This window comes from Onychomys torridus, chromosome 3 (assembly GCF_903995425.1).
Source record: "Onychomys torridus chromosome 3, mOncTor1.1, whole genome shotgun sequence".
NCBI classification, from domain to species: Eukaryota; Metazoa; Chordata; class Mammalia; order Rodentia; family Cricetidae; genus Onychomys; species Onychomys torridus.
In genome coordinates, this window is record NC_050445.1 from 12002790 (window position 1) to 12016656 (window position 13867).

Below are 13867 nucleotides of genomic sequence, written 5' to 3' on the forward strand. Positions count from 1 at the left end.
ACTTTAGTCCTCCATCAGGGACCTACGGCTGTGATGTACATCGAACTTGAAAAAACATCTGAGGCACCGAGTTGAGAATTGAGACACTTGGCTCAGTTTCTTCATGGGGAGGGGGGTGTGAAGCTGGAATTTCAATCCAGACAACCTAGCTTCAGACTCCACTGTAAACAAGAAAATGTTTTTGAAGTTTGCAGTATCTTTCCGTCTCTCTCTCTGTCTGTGTGTGTGTCTGTCTGTCTGTCTGTCTATTTCTGTGTCTGTCTGTGTGTGAGAGAGAGAATGTGTGTGTGTTGAGAGAGAGAGTGAGAGGGGGGGGATGTTTGGGTGTGTCATGGATGTGAAGGTCAAAGGTCAACCTTGGACATCACCCTGACCTTCTTTCTTGTCCGAGACAGTCTCTTACTTTACTGTTGCCCACCATGCTGTAATCCAGGCTAGCTGGCCTTCAAGCTTTTGGGAATTCTCCTCTCTCTACCTCTTATTCCGTAGGTGCACTGGGATTACAGATGTGTGCTACCACACCTGGCTTTAAGTGGGTTCTGGGGACTCACACTCAGAGTCGCCAGACTTGCAGAGCAGACCCACCGCCCACCGCGTCTCACCGCGGACGACCCCTGTGCTTGCTCTCCGTGTTTGTTCTCTCTATAGCCCTGATGGCTTTCTAACACATCACCTGCTGTGTGTTGTTGCCTGTGTTTACTGTCAACCCTCTGACTTGTTCACTGGCTTAACCCTGTGCTTGATAAACAATAGCTGCTTTAGAAAGATTTGCTGGGGGAGAGAAGGAAGGAGTGAGATGCCTGCTGTGTGTCCAAGAATAATTTGCTTGCCTTAAAAACAGAGCCGAGGTCAAATTGCACGTGGTCCTTTCAGAATGTTGTCTTTGCCTGGAAGACTCAGCCTTGCTTGTTGCTGTGACCCACTGTCTTCACAGAGCGGTGGTGGCTGCAGTCATACCGCATCACCATACTGATTCTCTTGGGGGACGGACAGGACAGCAGGGTCACAGACTTGGTGTTGGACTGGCTTTCTCAAATGGTAGAATCTGAAAATCCCAGTCTCCACCCACTAAAGAGCCCAGAAGTAAGCCGAGATTCTCTGTGGAATGTGCCAGTATCTATATGCAGTTCCGAATACTGAATTCTCTATGCTGGGCAAGTCTCAGCCGGCAGCTGGGGATGGCATCAAAGACTGCTTTGTTTGGGTGATTGTTCACTGTACAAAGCACAGTAGGGATTGGAGATGTTTTTATTTGTGAAAAAATATTTAACAAGCATCTCTGTCCTTTGAATCTGGGACTGTTCACACACAGAAACCGGTGGGTTACCTTGAATTGTTCTCCTTTAGACAACAGGCACGTCCCACCTGCAGAGCAGAGAACACGCTCCACCGTGCTCAGGGCTCTCTCGCGTGCATTCGGCAATAGCGCTCTGAACATTGCCTCTCCGTGGTCGCCAAAAAATGCAGTTTAGCAAATGCGTGGCTTCCAGCAGAAATGTATCTAAGTGTCAAATAAGCGGCAGTGACAGGGAGGGAGCAGGAGTCAGAGGAACACACCTGGGTTCTGCCACAATCGGGGGTCATAAGCCAGAAACCGAGTGTCTTGAGTTTTGTCATAAAACCCATAAGGCAGTCAGTCCTTTGGCTAGAGGTGAGGAGTCATGTGACAACGCAAAACTACAAAGCAAAGGAGCCAAATACGGAACATGAGAAGGACAGAGGGTACGGGGGGGGGGGGGGCAGCAGCTGGGGGCTTGCTGGCATTTTAGCTTTGCATCATAATCCCTAAAGGACTGCGACACACTTCCAAGGAGCTTCACCAGACTGTCCGTTTCTCTACAGATAACTGTGGCGCACTTCAGTAGGTGCAGACTTGGGAAGTGTGGCTACCATTATTAAAGATCTCCTTTAAGGACACGCTCAGATGCAAAGCTCCTTGCTAGCTCCCCAGCTGCTCCCCAAATCAACTGTCTACCAAAATGTGTGAGCTGTCTGGTGTACCCTAGTCCTTTGTCCACAGTGTGGAGTGTCTTTGTTTCGATATCAAAGTGTCTAAGAAACATCCATTGTTAGCCAAAATTGCTGATGCTGGTCTCTGTAAAAACAGCTGGACAGGTCTTACGGGGGAGATCAATTACAAACTTGTACCAGCAATCTGACTGTCTGCTGCTTGCCAAGTGTCTCTGGTCCCTTAGGAACCTTTGTGGCCTTCAGTGTTAGGAGCCTGCATGGCCCTTCAGTGTTAGGAGCCTGCACGGCCCTTCAGTGTAGGGAGGATGCTATACTGAAGCAAAGAGTTCTAGGAGGCGTGTGGAGACCCTTCCTTGGTACTCTTGTTTCTCATATTGATCCTAAAGACAATCAGGGTGGCGCCTGGACATGTGCCATCAGAGCCAAGGCCTCACTACCACAGGTCTGGAGGTCAGCAGCAGCTCCAGGACAGCTGGGTCAGGTATGAAAGCTGATGCTTAGAGGGATGCAATGGAAGCAGAAGTATTAAGCTAGGGCACAGGTGGAGAGGGTGTAAGTGCCTACCCTGGCCCCTCTCAGTCCATCCACCGCCATGGGGACAAGTCTGCAGTCTGGGGGCTCTGCTGTCCCCCTCCATTTTCACACACAGAATCCACAAGTGAAGAAGCAAGCAAACACTCCAGGCAGTTCTTGGAAAGAACAAGGAGGCTTTATCTTGTAGTAGGAGAGAGTGCTCAGGGTCCATAGTATCAAACAGTCTCGGTTAGTAGTGTTGATGAAACACACACACACACACACACACACACACACACACACACACACACTTTAGGTTTTCACTCAGCAATACAGGTTTATTTCATTCAACAATTCTGGTCTTTCACTTGTCCATGGGAATGGGAACTTACTCTAAAATGCTGCAGCAGAAACCATAGTGGAAATCCCTGACTCTGCAGTCCCTCAACATCTGTGTCTGTCTTGACACCTCTCACTGGTGCAGCAGGCCTTCAACACGTTTATTCTATTACAGCAATGGGCTAGAGCTTTGAGGACAGAGGCCACCTAGGTCATCACCCAGGCCTTGCTCCCTAGATGTGTGGGTAGTGAAACTATAGTGTACAGAGATAAAGAGAGCATGCTGGCTTTTTATAGAAGTCATCTTAATACCAGGTTATGGAAATTAAAAAAAAAAAAAAACACTGCTAAAAAGTGAGTGTATTCATTTTTCACAAAACATAGCTTTCTTGAGGGCCAAGCCAAGGCCTGCAGCTTGCCACTCACTGGAATAGAGTCCATAAATGAACCATAAGTTGTTTTCAAGTTACATCTTTAAGTATTGACATTTTGTATTCTAAAATGCTCTCCAGAATGGAGAGAAGAAATTAGTCCTTGTGTTAGATTGCTCATCTGCTACACTGGGAATCCAGGGATTTCCATGAAAATGGTCATAAGGTTTCTGAACCTAACTTCCAGGACATGCCTCAGAGCATCTCTACCTTCTCATACACAGTGGGGATAATAACATCCATTCTATCTTGCTCATAAGAAGAAAGACATCAAAAATAGATGAGTACATGAAGATTGTATTTGGTTGTGTTTTATTCTTTTGCTCTTTACTATTTTGGGGGTCCCACCACCCAGCTCCCAAATAATCACACATGGAGGCTTATTCTTTCTTTTGAATTCCCGGCCTTAGCTTGGCTTGTTTCTAACCAACTTCCCTTAACTTAGATCCCATCTACCTTTTGCCTCTGGGCTTTTATCTTTCTCTATTTCTATATACCTTTGTTTACTTCTTATTTCCTATCTGGATATGTAGCTGGGTGGCTGACCCCTTTTTTTTCTTGTTCCTTGATCTTTCTCCCCCCAGATTTCACCTTCTCTTTAATCTCTCTGCCTGCCAGCCCTGGCTATCCTTTCTCCTGCCTTGCTGTTGGCCGTTAAGCTCTTTATTAGACCAATCAAATGTTTTAGACAGGCAAAGTAACACAACTTCACAGAGTTAAACAAATGCAACATAAAAGAATACAACACATCTTTGCATCATTAAACAAAAGTTCCACAGCATAAACAAATGTAACATATCTTAAAATAATATTCCACAACAGAAGATGATAGATAGATAGGTGGATAGATATAGGTAGATGATAGATAAATAATAGGTAGATAATTAGAAATAGAGGTGATAGATAGATAGATGATTGACAGATATTGATAGATAGATAGATAGATAGATAGATAGATAGATAGATAGATGATAGGTAGATAATAGGTAGATAGAAGATAGATGATACATAATAAGTAGGTGGGTAGATGGATGGATGAATGGATGCATAGATAAATCCTTATTAATTAATTCCAAACAGCCAGCTCATGCACTAAGGATAGGTCCAGGTCCCACAGCCTAGATGCCTCCCAAACAGTCCAAGCCACTCAGCTGTCTCACTTATCCAGAGGGCCTGATCCAGCTGGGGGCTCCACAGCCTTTGGTTCACAATTCATGTGCTTCCATTCGTCTGGCCTTTCGTCCCCGTGCTTTTTCCAATCTTGGGTTAATTAATTCCAAGATACAGAGTGACATTACTCAAGCCTCAAACCCAAATAGTCTTGTTCCTTAGGGCTCATGACTCTGGGCCTGACCTACACACACAGGTCCCCTCTCCCCCCACTCATTTCCAGTGCTTTTTTTTTTTTTTTTTTTTTTTTTTTTTTTTGTAATGGCAGCAACTGGGCAGCACAAGCCTGAGGAAATCCCAAAGATCACAGCCCCTGGATGTTGAATCAGTGTCTGAAAGGGGGAAACTTAATGGTGATGATGATAAGCTGCTATAGAGGTCTCCTCACCTCCAGAGAGTTTATAGCTGCGAACATTCATGAATTTTGGTAAAAAGCAATGAGTAGCTGTTTGCTGCCAGGTGGCATGACATGGGCGTTAATTGTGATGGAAAGTGTGCATAGGACCTGAGCTCATAAAGCGAGCTTGTTTGGGGGCTCCTGGCTCATAACTTCAGAACTGTACTGCTAGGTGTGTGGTTAGCAGTCCTCCAGGTACCAGCAGGGAAGTGGTGAGAAGAAAGCCTGGGAAAGTGGCAGAGGCCAGACCACACCCTGGGAGGCTATGGTATGGAGTTTTGCTTTTATCTTAAGAGTTGATGGCGGGTTTAAGTTTCATGAAGGGGGGTGAGATGGGGTCACATGATTTGATATTTATTGATTCCTTGGGAGAGGAAACATTTCTTCAACAGCAATTCTTACATTCATTCTTTCGTATTTTCTAATAATCTGTAAGCAGGAGAACTTGAGATGCACGTGAGTGAGAACTCTCACTTCCAGAAGCACATTGCTTTTCCCTGGGGAGATGTCTGAGACACTGGGCACCCTCTCCAGAAAGCTGAGTGTGATTGTTCTGGGGGAGCGCCTTGAGCAGGTGTGGGGGTCAGACAAAGCCACAGGCTGAGTAAAACGCATATCTCGGGGGTCCCAGGGCCAGCAACACCAGCATCACCTGGGAGAATGTTAGGGTTGCAGGATCTCAGGTCTGGTATTATACAAAGTGGAGCAGCAAGTGAGAGGTAGGGTACCAAATAGTCTCCCAGGGAACTCCATGGCTGTCTCTGTGAGGAGCCACCGGTGAGTTTCAGACAGGAGAATCTAGACCTGGATCTGTTTCTGGATCTAGTTCAATAGCTCTGTGGTGAGGGGCCACAGACCCTGGGTTCCTTCTCCTGAAGAAAAAGAGGTTTTAGAATGAATGCCAACTACAGTTCAGATCTGAACAGCTTATCGTATGTCCACATGACCAACGAAGTCTGTCCAGTATAGTTTTAAAAGTAATTATTATTTACTAGAACTGTTGTAATTGTAGAAATTTCCAAATATATAGAAGAAAATGGAGGCCTGTGACAGTTTCTCCACCCAGAGATACTATTGGTTACGCTCCACAGTTTGGGGTGAGAGGGAAATATTTTGGTCTATTTCTCTTACAAAATGGGTAATATGCCTGTATCTGGTTCAGCAGCCTGCTCTTCCCCTAATAATACGTGGGGATAGATGGATGCTCTTGTCATTGAGGTGTTTACTCACTTTGGTTAATGTTTATGTAATATACCATTACAGACTTGAACCTCATTTATTTACCCTTTTCCCTATATTGAATGTTTTGGCCTTTTCCCATTGCTCAGTATTATTGCTTTGGTTAATCTCTCTCTATGTCTGTCTGTCTGTCTGTCTGTCTGTCTGTCTGTCTCTCTCTCTCCCCTGTCTTCTTTGTCTCTGTCTACACACACACACACACACACACACACACACACACACTCCTGTCTGTCTCTCTCCACCCCACCCCCACCCTGTGTGTGTGTGTGTGTCTATTTAAATCTCTGTCTTCAGATCTGCCTAAGAACGCTGGAAATAGAACCACTGGCTCCATTCATGCCTTCAATAAGTCACCAGCTATTTTTCCTCAGACATAACTCTAATGGCCACAAACACCAGTAAGCTATTAGAGCCCCCGCCTGTGGCTCCCCGGCCAGCTTGTAATAGTGAGTTTCATATTCCGCACTGTTACGAGGCAGCAGAAGCGGCAGTCGGACTAGTGACTGCAGACAGGACGTAGCTTGGGTTGTAAACACTTAAGGAAGACGCAGACACAAGACAGGGAAGTATAAGGGCCCAGGAGTACATACACAGACGGTGATGATCTTCCTCAAACCTCTTTAAAACACATCACTGGTACACACTTGGGGGCTGTGGGGGAAATAATGAGCCTATAGTAATCACTACTTTAGAAATCTGCAGGTAAGGCAGAAGGTTGTGGCTCCTAGAGGCCGAGAGGGAAATATCAGGAGCTGGTGGGGAAGCAGCTAGTGAGCTCATGAACTTCTAAAGATCCTGTCTTCCTCCGTGACGCTGGGTGCCCAAATGACTGTTTCCCACATCTTTTCAACTACTGACCTACCTTCTCTTTTCTTCACCTGACAACATTCTGTTGCTTTCTTATTACCGGATGCCTTTCTGGATGCTAGACCCTGAACATGGAGAGAAAGAACAAAGAGAGACTCTAAAAGTAGAATTCCAACCCTCATTATAGGAGATGGAAAAAAGAGAGGGAAATGGTAAGCTTTTCACCATGTATTCATAGCCTCACCTACTTGTCAGGATATCTTTAGCAGACACTGCTTCTAAGAGGATGTGAGGAGGGCAGAAGCCCCTCTTTAAGCCAGTCTACTTCTGCTAATGTGGTCAAATGGTCAATCTTTGTTATGTGTATTTACCACAATAAAAAATAAAATTTTCTCTTTGGTGGAAGAAGCCCAGACCTCCTTAGGTATGTTGACAGACTGCCCACCTGCCAAATTTGGGACTTTGAGCAAGGTATGAAAGCTTGTAGCTCCTGTGTCCTCATCTGTAAAATGGAAGGAATTAGAAAAGTACTGCATTGTAGACTCATACATCTTTAGTGAATCCTAACATGAAATATATCTAGCATAGTACTTGGCACAGAAATAAGCACACTTTATGATATTAACTTAAGCCAGACAAGCCCAACTGGAGAAGGGTTGGGCAGTATTAGACAATGTCCTTCAGTGATCACAACAGGGATTCTACAGGTAACCAGTGAGGAGAGCCAAGGGGTGCTGCCAAACAGCTTACAACGCACCTCAAAACAAAGACTGAGCTGGCCCAAATGTCAGCAGCCCAGGGAGAATCTCAGGTTTAAATAGAACATACAGAGAAATGTGGAGATGTGTGTTGAGGACAGTGACTAATGCTATGGAAGATGTGAAGGAGTGAGGTGATTCCCTGGAGATGTGCTGATAAAGAGCCCCGTGGGAGGCATTTTCTAAGGAGAGGAGGTCACCAAGCGATTCTTGTAACCTTTTTTTTCTGGGCTAAGAGGGAGACTTAGTGTATCCCTAAAGCTATCATTCTTCTGGGGAGCTAACACTCAGAGTCCCTGTAAAGAGGATTCTAGAAGGACAGTGTGTGGTTCTTGCCCATGGCTGAATGCATCTTGTGTTTGGGTAAATGATCTGGAAACTGTAAAAGAAGTCACTGTCATGAATAGAAATAAAAATCGCTGGTTATAAGTAATAACACACACAAGAAAAGAGCTAAATCTTGTATTCAACCAGCAATCCACCACAAGGAGAAGGAGACTCTGTTACCTACTCACCATATAAATGGTTATTTAATCTGATTCTCAAACAGTATAATCATACACTTTGCCTTGCACACACTAGAGTACTGGCTATTTACATCAAAAGGTCTATGTTCATTTACTAGCAATGAAGATTTGAGAAAAGATCTTTATTCATGACCTCCAAAATTTTACCCTTAGGTTAACCCTGGAAACATTTGTAAGGTCTACCAAACCCCCATTCAGCCCCTTCATGGGCAGCTGAACTTCAGGACCAGGTCAGGACCACATCAGGAAAAAGAGCCCTTAGGAGAGAATGGCCTTGGGCAGTCCTGGTCCTTAGAGGCTGGGGTGTGGGCAGTGATGGTCACAGGATGAATGGGAGACCCCACCCCATGGAGACTTCTGGCTCCCTCCATGGGCTAGGGCTTTCTAGAACCTTGTATTTGTTCAGTGGCTGCTATAGCAAGGAATCCCACTAGAGACTTGCAGGGGGACCCAAAGGTGACCCAGTCACAGGGGGATTACCTGAGTTCTTGGTGTAATGGAGAGTCAGGACTGTCACTGGCTCCACTAAGACAGTGGTATGTGCAATGCAGAATGGTACCTAAGAGGGCAGAGTGGTCCTCCAGTGGGAAGTTTGGGACCATTTTCTTGGCAAGGGTGGCATTGAAGTTGGAATTTACATGTTGATAAAGATGTAGGTATATTTAAATGATGTTGTAATACCCTAAAGGAGAGCAGGAGCTGCTGCATGGAGAAGCTGAATAGCCAGAAAAGAGATTTTTCTAGGATTTGCAGGGCAAATAGACATTGAAACCAGTAAAAGCTCACACTGCCAGGATTTGTTTCAGCCGTGGAGGAGCATGGGATTCTGCTACTGATACAAGATGTGTGTCCTTCAGCAAATTACGTTACCGCTCAGTGCCTCGGTATTTTCATCCAGAAATGGGCCCTTTTCCCCTTATGCTGGAGATTCAATGAGTATATGTACTGTAGTGCATTCTGAGTGTTGCCTGGCCCAGTGTAAGTTCCTACAAGTGAAAACTTTGGCTGCTATTTCTGATGGAAATGGAGAATCTCACAGGGAAAGGACTGATGTCATGAACTGCCACAGGGCAGCGTGGAGGGGCTCTGCTCAGACACAGGGCCGTGTCTCCTAGGACACAGGGTGAAATCCAAGAGTCATCATCTCTCTGCTCACCTCGACTTCTGCATTCTCCCTGCTTTCTAGCTCCAAAAGTATTGATTTTACCATCTGTCTGGTATTAGCTGTATTAAAGTACTCCCAGGACACCCCAGTCCCCCACTTCTATTCACAGAGAGACCTGGGACCAAACATTGGTCCCAAAAGAGACCAATCCAATGCTTTTAAAGGCAGAAAGGGCATAAAGGTGGTGGGGCACTAACACAATGCACGTCTGAGATGCTCTGTCTAAAGGACAACCAGCAGTGATGTTTGGGTTTTAGGTAAGGTATTCTCCTTGTGGGATTGCAGGAGCCGGGAAAGTGGCTGAGGGAGAATGGCCAGAAGCCTGCCTCTGACCCGCTGGCCTGGGGGCTTGCTGAGCCCAGAACCAAATGCTTTGCACTTCTCCCTTAAGCTGCTTGGGCTCAGACTGTTCCAGTTCAATAAATGTGTTAAGAATAAAGATAAGGTTTTCAAGTTCTGGGCAGTTTAAAAAAACAGGTGCTAGTTTATCCCTATAAGATTCAAGAATCATGTGGGTTTAAAAGTTTAGTCTGCTGGAGGTCAGCCCAGGATGAGGTTCAGAGGCCCATAATAATTGGATACAGCTTTGACTCAGAGCACCACAAGGAGCATGTGTGTGTGTGTGTGTGTGTGTCTGTGTGTGTGTGTGTGTGTGTGTGTGTGGTGTGTCTGTGTCTGTGTGTGGTGTGTATGTGCATGTGAGTGTGGGTGTGTGTATGTCTGTATGTCTCTGTATGTGTGCTTGTGTTTGTGTGCATGTGTGTGTGAAGGCATGTGCACACATCGCTGCCTCCCTGGATCCCCTGCGCTGACTGGATAATCTGGGGGTGGCTACACATGAATGTATGCTATTGTTCCGGGCACATGCCAGCCTTAAGAAATAGCACAAAGCAGGCCCATCCCTACTCAGCCAGAGCCCCCTCCATCACTCAGTCGGTCCCTTCCAGGTCACATGCCTCAGGGCTCTGCAGACAGGACACAGCTGCCTCAAATCTGCTGCCACAATCCCAAAGCTCTGCTGGCTCTAGAGAGCTCCACAGGGGACACTCGGGAGATCCAAGACCCAAGCACTATGTTCTCTCAGGAACTGTGGCTGGAAAATGAGAGAAAATGTGCTGTGGTTCGGAAGGCCAAGCCCAGCAGGAAGCGCCAAGAGCTGCTGGCCATTGCATTTGGGGTAAAGGTGGGACTCAGAGGTGCCTTTCTGTGGTCTCCTCTCAAGCTCTTTGCTTGTTCACAGATCTCCTCACTCGTCCGAAGAGCTGCCCTCACACACAACGACAACCACTTCAACTATGAGAAGACACACAACTTCAAGGTAGGAGCCTGCATCCTTTCTGTGGCCCTGGGGGGAGGGATGTGGGGGTGGGAGAGGGTCCTTGATGACTTCCATCTGGTCTCTAGTCAGAAAGGCAGGCGGCAGCAAATTCCTTTGTTTTCCACATATCCGATGCCTTGTGTCAAACTGAAGGCCAGAGAAAGCAGCTGGCTCCATACGGCTCTTAATCCCTACACATGTGTATCAACTTGGTTCTGGGAAGCCAGGCCCGCTTCCTCTTCATCTTTCTATGCCCGGTGAGAGGGCAGCAGGAGATTCCCACCCGGTGGCATTTAGAAGTTCTGCATACAGCAGTACTTTTCCACCCAGAAGGGCTGCTGCTGGCCATGGCAGAGTGCAAACAGTTGGCCAGTTCGTGTTTGCTGTTTTGTCCTTTGTTGTCGGTGGTTCTGAGGAGCCTGTCTCTTTGTAGACAGCTGCAGAGGTCATGAAGAGAGAACCCATTCACTAGCTTGTGTGTGTGCTGTGGGTTCAGGGGCATCTTGCAGCCTGGCCAACCTTGACCCCGCCCGTTCTCCAGTCTGAACAAAAAGATACGGAACCTGCTGGGAGTGTAAGTGGGTTTTCCCACGTACTGTCTTCATTTGAGACCAGCTCTGGGTGTGAGCTCCGCCAGAGAACTAGGGCCTGTTTCTTTTACCCTGCTATGTTGTCCCAGAAGTGTTCAGAGGGGAAACCGATGACAAGTTGCCCAGCATGGGAAGCCGCTGGGGGAGGAAGGACGGGGCCTTGTTAGAGATCCACCTAAGCGAATGGGTGATGATATGTGAAGCTAGGGGTTTTCAGATGCAAGATTCGGGAAGAAAAGACTAGGTGGGGACTCAGTGTGGCTTTCCTTCTGGGGCCACTGATCATGGGAATGAGATTGAACAGCAGGAACAAGGGAACCATTTCTGCTGCTGCTCATGAAAAGGGTCAAGCCCTTCCTAAGGATGTGTGTGCACCTATTACATTTTCATCCATGTTAGCATGTTAGCCTGCTCTAGCTCTCTGCTTCTAGTTTTAGAATGCATGCAGCTCAGGCCTTTGCCTGCTATCCTTGATCAAAGAAACTGAAGCCTTCAACACTACAGGCTTCGTGATGGCATGGAGAGTTACGTTGTTCCGGGTCTCTTCCACACTAAGACGTTTATCATTCTCCCATTACTGAATAATGACAGGTCTGGAGCATGAAGTGTCCAAATATTTTTTCTCCTTCTGATTTTCTATTTTAACCCTCATGATCTCTTCTTTCCTTAAGAAAGTGTTTTTCTGACTTTGGACAGAAACCTCTGGTTTGGGCATCCTGTGGATGCACAGCCAGGCCAGACTGGATAGGTCTTGCTGGATTTTCAGATCCCTTCCCTTCCTTTCCAAAATTCCAGTGCCTTTGCTCTGAAGGTCCAGTTTCATTGCATTAATATGAAATAGCTTCTCAGTGGATATTCCCCATGAGTTCAAAACATATGTGTACTCAGGTGATTGGCACTTTCAAAACCAACGCCAGTCTGTTTTAACTTATTCTCTGAAGCGGAAACATTAAGACACTTAGAAAAAGAATGGGTGAATCTTATCTTATCCCCTAACTTTGCTCCCAAGATATATTGGTAGAAGAACAAAGCATTCAGTGTGCCATGGAGAAAGAATGAAAAAAAAAAAAAAAAAACCCAGTATATATGTGTTGTCCCAGGTGGCTCCATGAGACAGACAGGAACACACCCCTTTTGTGGCTTACACAGACATGTTTGAAACCTAAGAGGCCCCAGAGTGGCTGCCACAGTTAACTGTGGCTTTCAATGGTGCTGTTCCTGCCTTTGTCCTTCAGAATACATAGCTGGGGCTGGAGGAGGCACTCACTGTGTTGTTATTCATCCCGTCCACCCTAGGTCCTTTACCTCTTCTTACCCTGAGCTGACTACAAACAGAACCGTAGCATGATCTTTTGGGAAAACATTCTAAAATTCTAAAACATATCATTGCTCTCTATATATCCATGGGTTTTTAGGAATAATCACAAACTAAAGAAAGTAGGCTTTTACCAAGGGCCCCACTAACTACTTGTAATTTATGTTTTATACCTTAATTTTACATCAGCTTTTTATTTATGTTGACTTCTAATGGGTTGTATTCTGGAACTTTCCTGATTTATTACTGGAAGAGATGATGTACATAGCATGGAGTTAGTGTTCTAACAAGAATGCATAGTCCTGGTCTTTGTGCTTATCAGCAAGTAACTTTTGCTTTGCTCCTATCTGAACTCTTAACCGAGATAGGCATCTGCCATCAGAGCCTGCTACCTCACCTCCAGCCAGCTTCCTTGCCCAGTCAGGTCTGTTGGTGTGGGAGGTAGTAAAAGCAGCCTCTTCCATGCTATACTCAGGAACTTCTTCATGCGGAATGATGAGAAGCTCTCACCACTACACAACACTGGGAGAGTGCCCTACTCAGACACTCCAGAGAACAAAGCATACCTGGTGCCTGCTTTTCACACAACACTGCCTAGAAATGAAAGAAAAAAAATCCAGCCACTGCAAAAGCTTCGGAGGGTGTGCCTCACTTCATGCAATAATCATCCTTTTCAAACTATTTGCTAGTGCTGTTTTGGTTCATTTAAAGCTGGGGTTTCCTAGGGCTCCTTGCACTTAAGTCCTCAAAGACAGTGGTAAAATTAAGACTCCAAGATAAATGAAAATTGTTTCTAGAGGACTAGAAAGAGCTTCCACTCCATTGTCTGGCTGCCAGGGGGAACTCTCTTCTGTCAATGGAACAGTCTCTTCAGGGCATTGGTAACTCACCTCTAAAACTCTTCAGGTGAGCAAACCCCAAGCCCCAGCAACGTGCATCCATGTCCTTCCATGCCATCAGTACCCTGGCAAGGCAGCTGCAGATAAGGACCATGACCACTCCATGATCTCTGGCAATGAGCTGGGCTCTCTCAGCTTCAATTTCCTTGCCTGGAAAATGGGACTGCCGTAGGGTGTAAAGACTGCACGCCGATCAATAGGTAACTCTTCTGTGATTGCTGTGCCCAGTGCCTTCTTTGCAGCGGGCTAATTAAATGTAGAAAAAAAGACAGATGTGAATGATGTGTCGCTTCTCTGTCCCATGGGTAAGAGTTCATTTGTTGCACACTTTTACTATGACTTTATCATCTGTTTGTGCCTCTCACTCCGTTCCATCTTCTGTTTGGTTTTCTCTATGATGTATTTTTTTTTAATTTAATTCCCTCACT

At 45.9% G+C, this 13867-nt stretch overlaps 1 protein-coding gene across 1 annotated transcript in view; it reads left to right on the top strand.

Moving 5' to 3' along the window:
- Positions 1–13867, top strand: part of Chn2 (chimerin 2) — a 267743-nt gene that overhangs the window by 227016 nt on the left and 26860 nt on the right. Inside the window, exon 7 of the mRNA XM_036181787.1 lies at positions 10558–10635. Coding sequence (XP_036037680.1) covers positions 10558–10635 — 78 coding nt within the window. The remainder of the gene's footprint in view (positions 1–10557; positions 10636–13867) is intronic.